Source organism: Heterodontus francisci, chromosome 19 (genome assembly GCF_036365525.1).
Source record: "Heterodontus francisci isolate sHetFra1 chromosome 19, sHetFra1.hap1, whole genome shotgun sequence".
In the NCBI taxonomy this organism is placed as follows: Eukaryota; Metazoa; Chordata; class Chondrichthyes; order Heterodontiformes; family Heterodontidae; genus Heterodontus; species Heterodontus francisci.
Genome location: NC_090389.1, coordinates 58,338,533 through 58,359,266, shown reverse-complemented (window position 1 = coordinate 58,359,266; position 20,734 = coordinate 58,338,533). Strand labels below are relative to the sequence as shown.

At 43.1% G+C, this 20,734-nt stretch overlaps 1 protein-coding gene and 1 pseudogene across 1 annotated transcript in view; one reads left to right on the top strand and one right to left on the bottom strand.

Moving 5' to 3' along the window:
• Window positions 1-20,734, top strand: part of cacna2d3a (calcium channel, voltage-dependent, alpha 2/delta subunit 3a) — a 705,663-nt gene that overhangs the window by 592,763 nt on the left and 92,166 nt on the right. The window contains exons 28-30 of the mRNA XM_068052271.1: window positions 11,047-11,117; window positions 18,322-18,397; window positions 19,671-19,723. Of these exons, the coding sequence (XP_067908372.1) occupies window positions 11,047-11,117; window positions 18,322-18,397; window positions 19,671-19,723 (200 nt within the window). The remainder of the gene's footprint in view (window positions 1-11,046; window positions 11,118-18,321; window positions 18,398-19,670; window positions 19,724-20,734) is intronic.
• On the bottom strand, window positions 12,941-13,410 carry LOC137380092 (large ribosomal subunit protein bL19m pseudogene; annotated as a pseudogene).

Here is a 20,734-nt window from a genome sequence, read left to right as displayed (position 1 = left end):
TCTCGGCCTCTTTCCCCCCTCCTGATCACTGACCAACTCCCCCCACCCCCACCCCCATCAAGCTTTGATGTTTTCACTTCCCCCATCACGATGCCCTCTCTTCCACCCCCCCCGCCATCTCGATGTCTGACCTGCCCCCGACCCCCCCCCCTCCCCCACTCCTCCTCCTGATTGCCAGGGATGGTCCCGCAAGGTTCTAAACTGCAGCCTCCTGTCACTGGCTCCTCACCACCTCCTCCCCCCAACCACCACCACCACCCCCCTCAACCCCAACCAGGCTGTCATTTTGGATCATTTGCCAGGCAGGAAATAGATTCAGAAAACGATAATGATCTGCTGCCATTAAGTTTGGCAGAACATCCACATTCCCAGCGTTGCTGGATTGGTTGGGCATTTTCAGTCTCCCTCACACTCTCACTCAAAGAATCTCAAAGGAAAAGCAAAATGAGGATTCAAAAGTAAATATTGGAAAGAAATCATTAATAGAAATATCATACAAATAAGAGATAACATAGTGCATGGTTTCTAATATTTTGTTTAAAATTTCAAAATTATGTTTAATATTTTTCTCTGAGTGACTCTGTGGAAGATCAGCTAGTCTTTTAAATGTCTTAAGTGATACCGCGTGTAGATCCAACGTAAGAACTGTAAAATGTAATATGTGTATAACATCAGCATGTTAAAGAATGGATTTAATTACACACAGGATTCATTTTCCACATGGAAATGCAGACTTTTGAACCGACTTTTGAAACAATTTTTTAATTCAATCCGCCTGTTGATTTTTTTATGGAAACATTCCTAAAAATTGAAAAATAAATTTTTAAATAAACAGTTACATTAAATACATAAAGGTCAAAATATTTGACATAGTTGAATAGTTAAACTTTTCTTCAATACCCTCCCCCGACCCACAACCGCAAATGGAATTTGAAACAGAAAGGGGACTTTGACTGTTAATTAATTGAAAGTCAAGTATTCGGTTGAATACAAAAGAGACCAAATTAGAATTTTTCCTTCTATGTTAGAAGGAGAGAAGTTGATCTTTATGCAAATATCCCTTATAAAGAACAAATCCATGTGTTTCCCATTTCCAACAAACATTGTGCCTTGATTTGGAGATTGTATAATCAGATTTCCTAATGAAATACTATCCTGTAAACAGGTTTCACATGTAATGAAGAAAAGAGCACTTAAAATAGAACTAAAATAGTCTTCATTTTTATTTCATTATTCATCAGATTTCTCAGCTAATTTCCACTGTTATATTTGTTTTATAATGGTACAGAAACATTCAATATAAATTGTATTGATTATAAACCTGTTATTGTATTTTGATCAAATTATAGTGTATTAGAGACTATTCTGAATAACTCCAGTTCAGTGATTTAGTTTAGAGGATTGAACGGCTGAATTACGTTTAATTGCTGGCACAAGGCAGAGCAAACCCAATATTATGATTACACAATCTGATCAATGTCTCAACTCATAAAAGGACTTAGTTTTCACTTGATTATATGTTTAATTCCACCCTAAGAGAATGGAACTTGTTAAGGGAAATGTCGAAACTCCTTGATTTAATTTTAGCCTTAATCTTTTACATTCAGCAAAAGAATGGTTTAAAATCATTTAAGTATCCAATGTGCTTTAACTCACACAAAGGTACCTTATCCTCTTTGCAGCACAATAACTTATGTATTTGGGAATGGAGACATTGAAACAAAGGATGCAGGGACATAGGCACTGTATTATGTACTTGTAAACAAATGAAAAAACTATGCCAAATGCATTTTTTAATTAAGACACCAGTGCCTTAAGATATAAAGGGTGGTGGGGGGTGGAGGGGATTATAGCTTCATTTTAGCTCCCAAAGGAAACTGGAGTTAAAATCAAAGTGGTTGACCTACCACTGTGTTTCCATGCTGTCTCCATTTTCCTGCCACTGGTTTAATAGGTGGCTGAGGCATCTATCCAACTCAGTCAGAAGCCTCATGAAGTCATTGAAGTCAGAGACCTACTATAAAGGAGAGGACCCCAAGCATTTTGTCACCTACTGAGGACAGCATCTGTCATGGAGCGGAGGCCTCAAAGATAGGTGAAAAAATTACTTTGTAGAAGGAGCAACAACATCATATTGAATAATAACACCTTGCATTTAGAGTACAAAAAATGTCCCAAGAAACTTCACAGAAGCGTAATCAGCCAAAAATGGGTGCCAAGCTAAAGAAGGAGATATTAAGAGGATTGATTAAAAGCTTGGTCAAAGAGGAGGGTCTTATAATAAGGTTAGATGGTGGAGAGGAAATGAGGTTTAAGAAAGGAATTCCAGAGTGTAGGCCGCAGATGGCTGAAGGCACACTGCCAATGGGGAAAAGGGAGGATTGGATGAATTAGAGTCAGAGAAATGGAGTGTTCTTGCGGGGGTGAGTTGGAGGAGGTTGTAAAGCTAGAGGAAGTTACAGAAATAGAGGACAGAATTTTCCTAGCCTTGTGGAGGCAGGTTCAGGGGCAAGAGGGTTGGGGAAAATCCTGGAAATTGACGCTGGCTCTGGATCCCAACTTGATCTCACCCTCTTCCGGCTTTCCCTGAGGCGGGATTGAAGAAGAGAAGGAAATCCCCTTGGATCTGTCAGGTAAGTAATTAAGAAGTTCGGGGCGGCACAGTGGCGCAGTGGTTAGCACTGCAGCCTCACAGCTCCAGGGACCTGGGTTCGATTCTGGGCACTGCCTGTGTGGAGTTTGCAAGTTCTCCCTGTGTCTGCGTGGGTTTTCTCCGGGTGCTCCGGTTTCCTCCCACAAGCCAAAAGACTTGCAGGTTGGTAGGTAAATTGGCCATTATAAATTGTCACTAGTATAGGTAGGTGGTAGGGAAATATAGGGACAGATGGGGATGTTTGGTAGGAATATGGGATTAGTGTAGGATTAGTATAAATGGGTGGTTGATGGTCGGCACAGACTCGGTGGGCCGAAGGGCCTGTTTCAGTGCTGTATCTCTAATCTAATCTAAAAAGTTGTTGAGGTTGTGAAGAAGCCAATAATGAGCTGTTTTAACCTAAATGTTGGAATTCCTAGCCAGCAACTGTTGCTATTTGCCAGGGTCACCAAAGCAAGTGCACAATGGAAAGAGCTTCTTCAGTGTAACTGACAAGCTGGGAAGGCTTTGATCAGTTACACTGAAGAGCTCCAGCTATGGCCAGGTGAGAATGCTGTTCAAAGCCCTTCTTCTCTCAGGCAGTGCTTTCACTGCTTGACAGGTGATTGCCAACTTCCTGGAAGGCACTTCACCCGTCCAGCAGCACCCATCTTCCACTGCATTTCTCTGCTGCCAACCTTCACCACAGCATTGGAGCAGCTTATGCAGCTGCACAGTCCACCTCTGCTGAAGGTCTAGGGCAGGTGCTTCACCACCACTAATAGCACCAGCAGCAGCAGCACCAGCTGCCTTCTCCTCAGCTGCAAGCCCCTCCACATGGCAGATGAGATGGTCACCAAGATCCAGCTGGAAGGAAGTGAGACCCCCAACACGGTTTACAAGCAGAGGATTCACTCTCTCGATGTGTCTGAGCACCTGTGCCTCAGGAGGCTCAAGCTCTCACGGCAGGTCACTGCTGACATCTGCAGCCTCGTGGAACAAGACCTTCTTCCCAGTTGGCATGCATTGACAATTACCGACAATGTGCCTGTCACTCGAGGGTCAGACCCTTCCATGGGTCTCTGCCTCTTGCCAAATTGTGTGCTCTCTTCTAAAAGGAGAGAAAACAAAGAGGTGTGAGTGATCATAATGGCTTGTGTGGAGAGGAGGAAAGGACACCATTTGTGGAAGGTGACTCTGAAGCATGGGTGTGAGAGGGCTATAGGCTGAGGATGAGTGTGAGTGTTGGCTGTTCAGATGGGGATATGAGGTGCCTACAGAGAGAGGAGTGAGTGGATCTGCAAGGTGTGTTGACCTGAGGAGTGCTGTGCAGGAAAATGCTAGGAAAGTCAGAGTGTGGGGCTTGGAACCCAAAATGGTTATGACACTCACTTAAGATGCCCTCCTAAGGTCCTAGATCCCCATGGTACACTATCTCTAGGTTGGAGGGACCACAAATCTGCTGCTCACTTCCTCGGCCACTTCCATCCACGCCTGCTTGGTTAGAGAAATTGTCCATTTCCAGTGATCCTTGGGAGAGGTCACCTCATTGCAGCCCCTCACACAGCAGGACCTCCAGGTAAAGGTGAGAGACCTTCCCAGGTCTCCTCGCCATTCCTGTGGTTACTGCAGCCTCAAAAATCCAAGTGCTGGTGAGTTTTTCTTACCCATTCCGTGGTTCCTTTAATGAGAAAATCATAGAATGGAAGCATCATCCCATCTGCCCTCCCTGATTGGTTGGGGAGTCCGGAAATGAGATGAGAGCAACTACCGGGTACACCATTGAGAACTTGTGTGGGACAAAATATAGTCAGCAGACTTTGGATGTACTGGCCAATTCAGTAGGTGTTTGATTCCTTACTTGCTCTGATCATAACAGCCTTGGTTCGAACATGGACAAAAGAGCTGAATTCAAGAGGTGAGGTGAGAGTGGCTGTCCTTGACATCAAGGCAGCATTTGACCAAGTATGGCATCAAGGAGCCCTAGCAAAACTGAGGTCAATGGGAATCAAGGGGAAAACCCTCCGCTGGTTGGAGTCATACCTAGTGCAAAGGAGGATGGTTGTGGTTGTTGAAGGTCAATCATCTGAGCTCCAGGACAGCACTGCAGGAGTTCCTCAGGGTAGTGTCCTAGGCCCAACCATCTTCAGCTGCTTCATCAAAGACCTTCCTTCAAACATAAGGTCAGAAGTGGGGATGTTTGCTGATGATTGCACAATGTTCAGAACCATTCGTGACTCCTCAGATACTGAAGCAGTCCGTGTAGAAATGCAGCAAGACTTGGACAATATCCAGGCTTGGGCTGATAAGTGGCAAGTAACATTCGTGCCACACAAGTGCCAGGCGATGACCATCTCCAACAAGAGAGAATCTAACCATCTCCCCTTGACATTCAATGGCATTACCATCGCTGAATACCCCACTATCAACATCCTAGGGGCTACCATTGACCAGAAACTGAACTGGAGTAGCCATATAAATACCGTGGCCACAAGAGCAGGTCAGAGGCTAGGAATCCTGCATTATCCTGACTCCCCAAAGCCTGTTCATCATCTACAAGGCCCAAGTCAGGAATGTGATTGAATACTCACCACTTGCATGGATGGGTGCAGCTCCAACAACACTCAAGAAGCTCGATACCATCCAGGACAAAGCAGTCCGCTTGATTGGCACCCCATCTACAAACATTCACTCCCTCCACCACCGACACACAGTGGCAGCAGTGTGTACCATTTACAAGATGCACTGCAGCAACGCACCAAGAGTCCTTAGACAGCACCTTCCAAACCCGGGACCGCTACCAACTGGAAGGACAAGGGCAGCAAATACATGGGAACACCACCACCTGCAAGTTCCCCTCCAAGTCACACATCTTCCTGACTTGGAACTATATCGCCGTTCCTTTACTGTCGCTAAGTCAAAATCCTGGAACTCCCTTCCTAACAGCACTGTGGGTGTACCTACCCCACATGGACTGCAGCGGTTCAAGAAGGCAGTTCACCAACACCTTCTCAAGGGCAATTAGGGATGGGCAATAAATGCTGGCCTGGCCAGCGATGCCTACATCCCATGAATGAATTAAAAAAAAGAACCAATCGGACAGGTTTTCTTGAGTTAACAAAGAAAGAGGTTAACTTTATTGTACCTAAACCGAACTAATAAAATAGTAAACAACGCACCAACGTTCATTCTAACACACACTGGAGGTTTACACACACAAAAATAGGTTACAGAGTGGGGAAAGGTAGATGGGTTGAGTTCGAGTCCATTAAAAACAGTATACGGTCTGTGGAGTTTAGTGATTTGGCTGGCTTCTAGCTGAATTCAGTGGTCCTGAGGCTTTTAGTTTGAAGAGGTAGATGACTGGTTCGGTGAGTGTCTTGGAGATAGTGATGCAGATGATTTTCTCCAATAGGGTTTCCGATTGTAGCCGGAGTATGCTGAGGTGGTCAGTCAACAAACAGGAGTTGAAAGCTTTCAAGCTGGAATAGTGAGAGAGAGAGGAACCCCCACTTAAGGTCTGCTCATGTCAGAGTCCAGTTGCTGCTCCTCTGCTACAGTGAAAAGACCAGCTTAAAAACACAGATGGGGAGGGGGTTGTTACATGACAGTTCCTCAGTCAGTCAAACATAGCAGTTAGCAGTATTTCTCTCTTGCTAAAAGAACAAGAAGAAGCAGTTCCTTTAAACCTTCCGGGTCTTGGTTCTTGCTGGGATATTAGCAGGCATTTTGTCTCTCTCCTCAAAAGCATTGCAGAGTAGGATACAGTGTTGCAAATTAGGTGATCATCTTAAGCTGAAAGGATGACTTTGCTGACAGCTTAGGTCTTTTAAAAAAAATATAAATTCAAATCTCCAATCAGTAGATTAAAGAAAATTATCATTCAACAAAACACATTGGCGTTACTGAGGGAAATTAGAGGGTGGCCAGAACAGTCGGGTCTTGAAGTGAGCAAGACATCAGCAGCAGTTGAGCTTGTGCAGGGACAAAGGCAAGCAATGTTACGGAGGTGGAATTAAGGAGTCTTTGTGTTGGAGAGGATATGAGTTTGAAAGCTCACCTCTTGTCAAATAGAATACTGAGGCTGCGAACTAAAGGCCTGCTACCCGACCCGAGCCTGACGGGACCCGACGACATGTGTCGGGTTCGGGTCAGGTCAGGTTGCACTTCTGGGTCCGGCATTCGGGCTTGGGTCGGGCTGGGTCGGACACGCTCTATCACAGGTAAGTGGCTCTAATGTTAATTTTTGGACTAGAAAGGTGCTTTTGTTACAGTTATTTTAAGCCTGTGCAGATCAGCAACAAAGTGAAAAATGGAAGGTAAGTTAATTGATGGTCAGGTTGGGTCAGGCGTGAGAAAAAATGGAAGGACTCAGGCCGGGTCGGGCTCGGGTCGAATGTGGTTCTGTCAGGCTCGGGTTGGGTTTTTTTTTGCAGACCCGAGCAGGCTTTTACTGTGAACATCCTGGTTCAGTTTGATACAGTAGCCGGTAAGGGGATATAATTTATTGTGAGGATACAGAGTTTGTAACAAAGACTGAAGATAATAGCCTTGATATTGACCCCCCCCCCCCCCTCCCATTCCATGACAGGTTGGAGAGGGTCACAAGGGGTTTAGAACTTTCAAAATGGGAGACGCATCTCCAACCCACCATTGTTTATGATGCCAGGTAGCATGCCATGCCCTGCGAGTGTCCTGCCTAAGAAACATATTTAAATTAGGTTCCCACAGTGCAATTGGAGCCATATTGATATTTAACAGTGGCCGGATAGGTTTTCCATGGCTCGAGAAACCCGGCAGTAAAAGTAAGGTGGGAGTTGCCAACTCAGGAATGAAGTTCCTTTTACAGCACTCCTTATGGACCAGGAGGAACCCGTCAAGAAAACCTTTGCCGTCCCTCAGCCAATTACAACCTCTCTCTTCCTCTGCTGAAATCAGTGACCATCCCCCCACCCACCCCCAACATTCCAATCTCTCGCTATTCCCTCCTGATTGTTGGCACAGTCCTTGAGGGTCTGTGGCTATAACCTCCTGCTGCTGGCTTTCCAGACCGGCAGCCGACCAGCCTGTCATTTTGGCCGGCTGCCAAGCAGGAAACAGAAGTAAAAAGCTATAATGGGGTCCTACCATCAAATTAAACAGGACTTCTGCATCCCCACCCTTACCAGTTATTCCGATGCTCGCCCATACCCTCCCCACCTCCCCATAAATATCAGGGCCATTGGGTTTGGTCTTCCTGATGTTTATCTAGAGGAGATTGTGACACATCCAATATTGATGTTGGATAAGCAGCTGGGCAACACAGAGACAGTGGAGGGGTCCAGAGATGTGGTGGTGAGATAGGGTTGAGTGTCATCAATGTAGGTGTGGAGGTTGGCCCCATGTTTTTAGATCATGTCACCAGGGAACAGCTTGTAGCTGACGAAGAAGGTACCAAGGCCAAGGATAGCTCCTTGAGGGACTCTTGAGGTAACAGTGCAGGGAAGAGAATAAAAGCCTCAAGACCCACAGCTGCTGAAGGCCACCTACCACAGACATCTGTAGTGCCCTAAATGGAAGCTTAGCAGCCTTCCACCTCCCATGCTGTAGCCACTTGGGAACGCTTCATAGGAGCACTAAGATAGATAAACAAGCACACAAGATAGGCACTAAGGGCTTGCACAAGAATGATTATAAATTATTTCTGAATATTTAGATACAGACAGAATTGAGTTGTTTGGTAAATTTTATATTCTGGATTTGGTGTTGGTATTTATATTCATACTGAAGTGAGGGCAAGACCCACAAAGTTGGACTAAAGGAAGGCAACTGGATGGTGGGAGTAAGGACAGTGACAAGGATTGTGGAACTGTTGGTGCACTGACGATGAGAGGGATGGTTTAGGTGAAATAAAAACAGTAAGTGATGGAAATACTCAGCAGGTCTGGCAGCATCTGTGGAGAGAGAGGCAGAGTTTAAGGGCTGAATTTTATTTCCCAGCCACTGCTCCTTGCGGCAGGCAAAAAAATGGCAGCCTGCATGCATGGGCCGCGCACTGCCATGCTGCCGCGATCCAGCGTGTGGCAGTTCATTTAAATACACAGTCCACCGCCCCCCCCCCACTACAAACCTGATCCCAATGGCACACCACTCATTACATCAGGAGGAACAACTACATTACTTTCCCCATGGAAACAGCAAAGCGGATGAGACAGCACTAATCTCCATTTGATTGGCACACTTCCCAAGGGTGCAAGGTGCCAGAGATGCATACACATTGACTTGCACGGTCCCATCGCCAGTGTGGCATCTTTATCAATCAGAAAAGGGTTCCATTCCCTCAGTGTACTATTGGCTAGTGACCACAGGCAATGCATTATACAGACCTGTGTCCAGTTTTACGTTAAAGACGCTATATAAATATGTTATTATTTTTTTCTGGCAGTGTCATAACTTATTCATCATGGCCAGTCATCTGAGCTGCATCTTTATTCTAACCAGGGCATCAAGTTACAGACTGGCTATTGAGTGACAAGGGTTATCCCTGCCAGACTTGGCTCATGACTCCTGTCAGGAATCCACCCACAGCTACAGAGCAAGTCTTCAACGAAAGCCATGTCACCACGTGATCGAACAAATGATTGCCATGCATAAGGAACACTTTCGCTGCTTTCACCATTCAGGAGGAATGTTGCAGGGGGGTGTATTAAAATGGCAAGCAACCGGAAGCTCGGGGTCATGATTTCGGACTGAGCAAGGGTGGTTTGCAAAGTGGTCACCCAATCTACATTTGGTCTCCTCAATATAGAGGTGACCATATTGTGAGAAGCAAATACAGTATACTAAATTGAAAGAAGTACATTAAATTGCTGCTTCACCTGGAAGGAGTGTTTGGGGCCTTGGTGAGAATAGAGGATGTAAAAGGGCAGGTATTACACCTCCTGCAATTGCATGGGAAGGTGCTGTGGGAAGGGGACGACGTGTCGGGGGTGATGGAAGAGTGAACCAGGGTGTTGCAGAGGGAATGATCCCTTCAGAAAGTTGACAGGGGAGTGGAAAGGAAGATGTGTTTGGTGGTAGCATTACGCTGGAGGTGGGAGAAATGGTGGAGATTGAACCTTTGGATGTGGAAGCTGGTGGGCTGGAAAGTGAGGATGAGGGGAACCCTGTCGCCGTTCTGGGAGGCAGGGGAAGGGGTGAGGGCAGAAGTGTGGGAAATGGGTTAGACACAGTTGAGGGCCCTGTCAACCACAGTGGGGGGGGAATCCTTGGTTGAGGAAAAAGGAAGACATGTCAGAAGCGCTGTTGTGGAAAGTTGCCTCATCAGAACAGATGCATCGGAGACAGAGAAACTGGGAGAATGGGATGGAGTCCTTATAGGAAACAGAAATACCATCCTCTCCTTGCATACGCAGTTTTGACTGAGATAGAGATTACAATCAATCATTTACTTATACATAAAACTAATCGTATAATAATATTCTACAATGCACTGTAATATCTGAGATTTAAAAAGTCCAAGATGTTATTTCTAGGTTAGTTCAATTTAGCAATTTTATCTTTAGTAATGCTGTAAATACTATAAATTCTGAAAAGATCCCTCTTCCTGTTTTGTAGCTGAGGAATATTAATTCTGTTAGTAATTATTAACTTGGGGTTAACTTAAAGAAAACTTAACGATATTTGAAATGAGTAAACTGATGTATAAAAATACCATGACCGAGGTCAAACATTGCTATATATTAACATACATATGTTTTAACATTTTTCTGATGTAAATTTCCTAAGAGAGTACTCCAGGTAGTTCCCCATCCAAAATAAATGTTGTTTTGTCCTCTAACAAAGAGGACAGATGTTGCTAGCTTCTGCAGTAATTCTAGCATTTAGTCTGATTATAATCACAATTTAATTTCAAGTAGTGGTCACTCCAAAATTGTATTTTCGATTCATATTTGAGATTTGTATTTCCATCCCTTGCTTCAACATTAGAACGCATTTCTTAAAATTGATTATTACCTTTGACAGATCAGATTTTCAATACCAACTGTATGAACCATTAATTTTATGGAATACTAACATAGTTTTTCTTAATGATTGGCACATAGTGTTTTTAAAATTGTTATTCAGATTGCTTCATATCCTTTTATGAATTTCATTTTGTCTCTTTAAAAACATGACCCTTTATGTAATTCACCTGTTTGTTGTATAAGCTACCTGATCTGCCTTTCATATAGAGTTTTATTATCATAACTTATCTTGACTGCTGAGCTTTCTCTGATTTCTGAATACTAATGAACACTCCAAAACCTATCTTTGTAGCTGTCACATTAGAACATGTCAAACACTAGTCTTTGTCACTTTCAATTTTATTCTTTGCAGCTCCATAGTGGCCTAAGCTCCTCTGAGATAGTTTAATGCTTTTCTTTTCCTCCTAGACTGGAACTTTTTTTGGTGAAGTGGAAGGAGCTGTTATGAATAAACTATTAATGATGGGCTCATTTAAACGGTAAGAATAATCTACAATGATAAAGAAATCACATTGATGCCTGCAGATTTGAGTCACTTTAAAAATGTTATATTAAAAAAATGGCAATCAATGCAAACATTTTTTATTAGGTTAAATACTCAACAAAGAAACTGCATGAGATTATCAAGATCATATCCTTAATGTTTCCTGAGCATAGGAATTCAATCCTTTGACTTTTAATAAGATAGCTAAATAATAAATCCCTGATTTTGTAATGAGAAGCTTTTTATGTTGTCTGATGCAACATAAATGGGATGCGAGGAGTTCAGTTGATTGAACATTTCAAATAGGTTTATTAACAGCTAACAAGTATATACAGTGCAGAGCTAACCATTTACAAGACCTGCCTCCTGGTGTTACAGTTGCAGAGTGACGCTGGCTTGTAGTCACATGACTGCATCCTGGCACATGGCTCATTAGCATACTAAGATCTTAAAGCGACATCACTCTTAAAGGCAATCACACAACATCTTTTTTCCAAAGATAAGTCTCGTATGTGAAAAGCAAAAAATACGTAAAATTAGATAACATCAAAATTATTTACACATGAATAGAGATTATGAACTTTATAAATACAGAGGCTCAAAAGTCCATCTGTTGTCTCGATGGTTTGACAACTCTTGCTCGGGGAATTCGCGTCTCATTTGTTGCTGTTCTTTCTGCAGTTTCTCCCTCGCTGCATTCAGTTTCTGTTGCTCTACCTTCAGCCTGCTAACAGACTCTGTTGCTTTTCACAAGATGACTATCTTTGAAGCCATGTCATTCTTAGAAAGTTCCTGCACCTCATCTCAAAGATCCAGCAGACAATGCTTCAACTCATTCCTCCTTTGCCTCCTCAGGACATTGCGTGTTCTTAGCCTCTCCTCAACCTCTGTGTCTGAAGGCTTGGGACTCTAGGTTAAGGACATGTCGGGGGAGGAGTACTTGGTTTCATGGAGATACCTGTCTGTTTTGGCTTGTTCTGGTGCTAGCAGTTCTCGAAAGAGCAGAAGTGAAGGCACGGCATAGTTGTGCTGTTGCTGGGTTTCCAGACTGCACCGTTTGATGCTGGCCAGAGTCTGTGAGTGGGTTCCAGCCCTTGGACAGTGCTCTCGTGGATAGTTATGATGTTGAGATCCTTACACACTGGTAGTCCTGCCACTGCTGGTCTGCTCATGTCTACTAGGTAGAACATTTCTGGTTACCATGTCGACTTGCCTTATCTGCATTTCATTGATAATGTGCCACTGTAAAGGATGGGTGACCCATTGTATGCAGATAACTTGGCAGTTGTCGGTTGTATCATTGATTTCCAACGACTCCGGTACATATCTTTGAGGATTCAGACTGGTAGGATATTTGCATGAGCACCGGTGTCAATCTTGATCTTGAGTGTATGTTTGCCAGCTTTCTTTAGGCGTGTGATGTTGATGGTGGTGTAAGTTTCCAGCTGTTTGACTTCATCAACATGATGTGTTAGTTTCACAATGTGGAATGCTTGTTCGTCTTCTTGCTGAGAATTCCTTCTCTCTGAGTCTTGCCTCAGATCTGTTTTGCTGTGGACCTCGTGTATCAGCTTGTGTTGACGCAGGACCCTGGCGCTTTCCTTGCTGCTGTTCCCCTGTTGTCTGTTTGTTTGCATCCGACCGTGACTTCTGGGTGCATCTTTGGAGGCAGAATTCCTGCACAGGCGGGCCCAGTGTCCTTTTGTACCGCACGCCTTACACAGGCCTCGAAATGCAGGGCAATTTTGCCCTGAGTGGGACACACCACACTTACCACACAACTTGCTTGCTTTCTTCGACCTGGTTATGGTGCTGATACTATTGAATTCAAGGACTATGTGTGCTATAGCAGATCTCAACACTTTGTCCACCTATGATATTTCTAAGGACAAAAGTAGCCCCTAATCTTTTTCCTGATCTTTGGGTGCAGATTCCAACAAATGTGTTGACTTTGTTATTAGCATGCGTGTCTGCCATACTAACATACTTCCTATGTAGAATTCTGGTACATTCAGCACTTTCTGTCTATGAATCATATCCTTTCTCTCTATGCTGAATTTTAGGATATTTGTGCTCCCTCTTTGGATTGTGAGCTCAGGACTTACAAACCTTCTTTGTGTTGCTACAGTTTGTGTTTTATCTATGATAACAGGCTTTAGTGGAGGCTGAAATTTGGAAGGTTTGTCATCACCTGTTGAGGAACTGAAAAGATGTATTGCTGAAAACAGAAGGCGTTTCCTCGTGGTGGCGGCTCCCGACCCTAGTACAATGACTTCAACTGCCGCCATCTTGCCCTCAACCCACCCGCACCAACGGGGTGGGTAAGTAGTTAAAATGGGAGCCGTGGAGCACACTCCACATTCAATTGCCCGATGCTGTTTTAAGTCAGCAAAAAAAAATCATTTGGGAGGGCAGTCGGCACTGGTAATTTTGGGCCCACTTCGCATTCAAAAGTCGTGGCCTGATGATGCAGTCGGTGTCACGCTGCACTTTTAACTAGAAAAATTGTGATGCCCACATGGTGTCAAAGTAACAAGCAAAATCTTGCAGGAGGAGGCAAAGTGGCCAGGAGAAGTGAGGGTATGTTTTTTTAAATCATTTCTTTAAGGATTTCTTGTGGGCTAGGAAGAGCAGGAGTGCTCCTCTGGGCCCTGCAAGGAATTCTCGAGTCTCCCAAGCTCCGGGCTCCCCTCTTCTTTCCAGCACCAGCTGGGAAACCCCAACACTAACCCTATGCCAGGGACCATTCCCAGGGGTCCCTAGCAGCTCTCATGCAAATTAATGCTCCCACCCGCCTTGATATCATTCCAACCAACTTCAGGCGGGACACAATTCAGAACAGTTTAAATGGGGCCCTGGAGCTAAAATCTTAGATTATTGAGAAATACTGGAGTTGGTGTAGATGTGGTTTTTTATGCACCTTGTAAGCCTGTAAAACCAAGGAGTGTTTAAGTGAAAAATAATTGGCAAAGTGTTTCCTTACTATTGGCACTTTCTTTTATATATTTGCACTATATTATACAATATATTATGATCGGCCATGTCAAAGCCTGCAGATAAACCTTTCAAGGAGGGCTAGTGCACCACTTTCACAGTGGATGTTATTGTGACTTTGATTAGGGCCGTTCATTGCTGTAGCAGGAGTGGAAATCTGATTGGAGGTTTAGACATGAAGGGCTGGATTTTAAGTGCCTGCTGTCGCTCCCAGCAATGAGCTCAAAAAAATGGCGGCCCACACCAAAGAGCCGCCGCAATCTCCCACCCGGTGGCTCATTTTAATAGCCAGGGGAGCCTTCCCCCGCAATCACGTGGAGGGGGGGCGGGCTACCCGTCGCTGGCAATGGCACCAGCTGCCTGTGTGCTGGCTTTGGTGCCCTTTTTAAAGGGCAGCCAGCCCTGCCGGCATATTTAAATTTTTAAAGTGATACCCCCCAAAATTTACAAAATAAAATTGTAATGCCCCTTTCCAACCCCCCAATAAAAATTACAGTAGGTTTTTGCCCCCCACCCACCCCCCCCAAAAACACATACCTTTCTCTTCCCCCCGCCAGATTGCACAATGTTGAAAGTGCAGCCCTTCCCACCATCCCCTACACTGATGATGCTTATTTCACCCTGCTTCTACCCCCCACCCTCCGCCGGCAGTAAAAGTCTTAGCTGCTCCCCCCTCCCCACCAGTGTCACGCCTGCTTTCCCCAAATGGGGAATTAACTGGCAAAGGTGCTGGTCACCACGCCGAAGATTGCGGCGGGCTCAGAAGATACAACGTAAACTGATTTAAATTTATTCATCTTATTAATTTAAATATTTAAAACCAGGTCCCATCACCCAGCGGTTGGGGGACCGACACAGAGCCTCGCCGCATGGAGGATTGGCCGTGCTGTCTTGGTGTTGGCCTCCATGACAGGCCTCTGCCACAACCATCTTCCAGCCGCCCCATCCCCCCCCCCCCCCACCACTCCTCCCCGCCACAGAGCCTGATTTTGTGGGCTTGGTAAAATCCAGACCGAAGTTTCAGAAAGATGGGCACAGATTTGGGAGGTGACAATACCTTCAAGGACTTTAGAGAGGTAGTGGAATTTTGGAATTGGAGTGATGGTTTGCAAGCAGAGATGGGCCAAAGGTGGATTTTATTGAGGATGGGAGTGATGAAAAGGGGATGGCAGTACTTAAAGAGAGAGAACCATTTACAATGTCTTGCATATTGACATTATTTTTCACCTAATTTGAATTTGCACAGAAATGACTATAAAAATCACATTACACAGATGTGAAAACTTGTTCTTTTGTGACTCGAATAATTGTGTAATGGGAAGAAACAAAAACTAATTGGAGAAGAAAGCATGAACAGGAGTCACCAATGCAAGCTTGATGCGGCACAGTGGCGCAGTGGTTAGCACCGCAGCCTCACAGCTCCAGCGACCGGGGTTCAATTCTGGGTACTGCCTGTGTGGAGTTTGCAAGTTCTCCCTGTGTCTGCGTGGGTTTCCTCCGGGCGCTCCGGTTTCCTCCCACAAGCCAAAAGACTTGCAGGTTGGTAGGTAAATTGGCCATTATAAATTGCCCCTAGTATAGGTAGGTAGTAGGGAAATATAGGGACAGGTGGGGATGTGGTAGGAATATGGGATTAGTGTAGGATTAGTATAAATGGGTGGTTGATGGTCGGCACAGACTCGGTGGGCCGAAGGGCCTGTTTCAGTGCTGTATCTCTAAACTAAACTAAACTAACAAATAACTGCACTTTTAAAAAAAGATTAATAATGTCAGTAGAATAAATATCACACAAGCAGTAGCCGATTCATAAATGAGTAATATCTCAAAACCTATACTTATTGGCCTGGATTTTGTAGTGTGTGACAAAGTAACAGCATTCCGCCTGCCCTCGAAGAAAGCTGCCCACAAAGATCTAATGATCTCTGTAGTGTGTGTTTCCCCTTTCCCACCATCAATTTGAATCTAGCACTAAGGGGATCTCCAGGTATGTGATGTCATCAAGTAGGGTAAGCAGCTATTCACATTAAGTATTCTCATAGACAGCAAACCAGGCAGTAAAATGCACTGAATTTTTCACTTTTAATTAAAATTTTATAGACAGTGAAACAAATGATTGGGACATACACATGGGATTAAGCTAGAAACTGAAATACCTTTTCTTTTTTAAAAAATATATTTTTTAAAAATGTGTATTATTTTTATCCTAATGGAGAAATTTTCCACAAATATAAAATTAGGTTTTCAGAAACAGTGACGCTGTTATGAACTTAGTATGCCATAAAAAACCCACTTACTCCTCGTTCAACAAGGTATAACTTTTCGTGTTTTCACAGTGAGCATAATAGCATAAAAGGGCAAATTTTCAAGTTTTCATCAGTTCAGTAATTTCTGCTTGATTGCAGTTTGCTGGGGAGGAGGGAGTTCAACAGCACACCCTGGGCTGTATTTAGTGGTGCCAGAGAGGGGCCCAACACCAGGTCAAAAAGCGGAGGGAACACCCCGCACCCAGCCAATCGGAGCCTCCCAGCCAGTGCAATGCAATGGCACTCGGGTGCCTATCCTGAAAACGACAGGGATTCCACCTGCTAAGATCTGCCGGCCAGACAGAGGGCCAGCAGCTCAGTAGTATCTGCAGTGCCACGACACCGCCCCCTGCAGCTGACTTAATGCCAGCGGCTGGGGGAAGAGGCCCTTGTGGCTAATAATTGGCCATTTAAGGGTTTCAGTTGGGCTTTGGGCAGGAACGCCATCTTCAGCCTTTCCCGCCCTTAACTTAATTGCAGGGTGACAGCAATTAACTCCTCCCCCGTCTTCCATCACTATTCTGTGGGCCCTCCCCCACCTCCCAGCCTGTTTCCCTCGGGCCCATTAAATTCAGCTCCCTATGGGGAATCATAGACTCACTGACAGCAGTTTCTAGATTTCCATGTTTGACTGCGCATGTGTGGACTCCAAAGGAATAATGATGATGAATGCTAACAGCTTTTGTCATCAGTACTCCCGCATAACTTGGGCCATTAATTTGTAGTACATTATCTAATAGTATACTCTGAATGGTTCAAGATCAATGATAAACTGCTGTAGTTCACAATATACTTGGGTTTGATAAAATGGCACATGTTCCTTGTAAGACTAGTTGGCCAACTATTTTCTATCTCAGTCTATTTGCTCAAAAACTGGTGCCTGTTTGAAACTGTGGTTTTCCTTCTCTTAGCAAATGTTTGATGGTGAAAATATTCATCAATCCCTTGTGTTTTATTGTGATTATGTTTTATATTTGTTACGATGCTTTGATCTATTGGCCCGGATTTTGCAGTCAGCGGCGAAGTGATGGTGCTGACCGCTGGCCGACAAGAAAGCTGCCCACAAAGATCTAGCGATCCCTCTGGTGTGGATTTCACCTTTCCTGACATTAATTTTATTCCAGCGTCACTCAAAGGGATTTTTGGCATCCAGCAACAGTGATGTCGTCAAGTAGTCAACAGCCAAACACATTGAAGAATTTTCAGACAGCAAACCAGGAAATAAAAAGCACTGATTATCCTTCACTTTTTAATCATTTTACAGACAGCAAAATAAAGATTGGGACATACGCATGTGATTAAGGTAGAAGCTGCACTATCATCAACAAACATTTAAAAAAAACTTATTATTTTGAAAATCTATGGAATTTTTTTATCATATTGTACAAATTTGACATTCCACAAATATGAAATTACTCTGTCAGGGCCAGAAAGGTTGTCTAGCAGTAATTATGCCTTATTATGCCATTAAAAACCCAGTTACGCATTATTTAACAAGGCATAACTTTTTCAAAGGTTTTTACAGCAAGACTAAAAGTGTAAAAAGTAGAAGATCACGTCAATTCAAGTGATTTCTAAGATTTCCGCCACTGAGGTTTTCAAGAGTGCACCCCGTGGAGGAGCAGGGAATCACTGATAGCAACTTCTGGATTTCTGCAATTAACTGCGCATGTGCGGATGGCAGAAGCTGCTGTCAGTTTTACCAAGTAATGACGGCGATCGCTGCCAATTTTGCCGTCATTACAACCGCAAATTCCGGGCCATTGTATTTTGTGTGTTTTCTTTAGTTCCGTTATTTTAAGTTATGATGATTCATTATTGAAATATTGTTTTTCATTTTGATTTTTAAAATCTGATTGTGTTTCTTTTCCTGTTAAGTAGTTTTCTGCTTTTCTTTTTTAGAGTAACTCTTTATGACTACCAAGCCATGTGTAGAGCAACCGTAGACAATAGCGACAGTGCACATAGCTTACTGGATGTAAGTACAGTGAGCATTATAGTAATGTTCCATATACTGAGATTGATGAGTGAACAAAACAAATCAGAGACTTTGTGTTTTTTGTGGGTGTTTATCAACTGTAAACAAAAATGAGTAGGTTCCCAATATTAAATCTACAAACTAGTTTCATTTTAGGAAAAAAATCGACTTAATTTATACATCATTAGAAGACTGTTAATGCGCACAGGAAGGCTGTTACTGTTTTTAATTTTGAAATCTCTTTTGAGTAATATTGTCACTGTTTATAGCAGCTGTGTATTACATTATTGCTTCTGGATGCAAGTAATTAATTCCTTACCTGAACATCCTTCGAAGTACATAGAAAATGCAATGAAATCTCATGTCTTCATTGACTGCAGTTTTATGTAAATAATAAAATGTTGCTAAATAGTTTTAGGGTATGGTACTGTAAGCAGTAAAAACAATGACCATGAATCTATCAATTGTTGTAAAAACCCAACTAGTTCACTCATGTTCTTTATGGAAGGAAACCTGCTGCCTTTACCCAGTCTGGCCCATATGTTACTCCAGTCCCACATATGTGGTTGACTCTTAACTGCCCTCTGAAGTGGCCTAGAAAGCCACTGGGTTATATCAAATCACTATAAAGAATAACAATATGGATACCCACAGTGGCGCAGTGGTTAGCACCGCAGCCTCACAGCTCCAGGGACCCGGGTTCGATTCTGGGTACTGCCTGTGCGGAGTTTGCAAGTTCTCCCTGTGTCTGCGTGGGTTTCCTCCGGGTGCTCCGGTTTCCTCCCACATGCCAAAGACTTGCAGGTTGATAGGTTAATTGGCCATCATAAATTGCCCCTAGTATAGGTAGGTGGTAGGGATAGGTGGGGATGTGATAGGAATACGGGATTAGTGTAGGATTAGTATAAATGGGTGGTTGATGGTCGGCACAGACTCGGTGGGCTGAAGGGCCTGTTTAAGTGCTGTATCTCTAAACTAAACTAAACTGAGAATGAATTAAAATGACATATAAAGGCAATTTCCTTTTGAACACAACAGAGCCAGGGATCAGTGAATTTATCCTACAATGTCTTAATTTTTTTAGCAACCTATTTACTGTCTTGTTAGCATTTGACTTTATCAGTATAATTGTTTTACAATTTAACTTTTTATGTCTAAGATCAAGTGAAATTCACATCTTGACAAACTAATTCCACCATTTTTTGACTTGTTGGTACTAATGAAGAACAGAATATTCATGGCTACTTGAACTAATTCAATTACTTCTCTTCAGCCTTATTATGTCTTCTTTGCTGCAATAAAGTGGATTATGACTGAACTTATCTTGTAAGTAAATTCTCTATTGAGTTCCTAAAGTATGATTTGCTGTTATTCATATTGATTTCAGTAGTTATAAACTCAAGTCGGAAGCCGTACATTAATTGCACACTTTGTTATATTTATTTTATAAACCTGTGATACATCATATATTTGAGCAGTTTTATACATGATATAGTTTGAATTTTTGTGATGCCAGTAATGTTTGTCATCAACCACTTTGAATTTAGCTATCATGGATACAATTCAGTATTAAATGGGTCCAACGAAATAAATATTCCATTAACTTTTCTTCTGGGAGATTTCCATAAAGGAATATATAAAGAATTTAGAGTTTTTGATAAGTTTGGATCTTGATTAATATTCAACCAAGTACTTTAATAATCATTTATTAACTCAACACCAGGATAAGTTTCCTACTTTTTTAGCTTGGTAATGCAGGCTGAGTCTGCTTTTTCCACAGATTTTACTGCCATCAAATAATAACGTCGCTGATTTACGTGCTAACTGTACTTCATTTCAGAATGTCAGAGTTTAAATCCTGCTCAGCATTGGTGAATAAATTTTAGCTCTCAGATACTGTCTGTTAAAGATTCAAAGTGACATGAGTTTGGCATTTTAGTTGTTTACATCACAAAATGATTTCGAAATCAGTCAAATGAGATGAATGCCTTTAATCTCAGCACCAAAAGACTTCAAGATGCTGAGAATGGAAAGACTTATCCGGTGCCCCTCTGGTGAAATTGAAGGTTGCTGTTGGTGGTGTTGAACTGCACTATACTTAAAAGAGAAAGAAAGCCCAATGCATATATTTTTAGTACAAAGTACTGCTCTATCTTTGTAATTTATAAAAAAGAAACAAAGAATATATCTTCTATCATGTAGGAGAAAAGCTGAACTTTCCCTTCCATTGCCATTTCAAGTCTTTCAAGACTCCACACTCAACTGGAGCTTTATGTAATGACATAGATTACTTCAGAGCAGATTGGATGTTGAGCCGGTGTAAGAAATGGCTGTCTA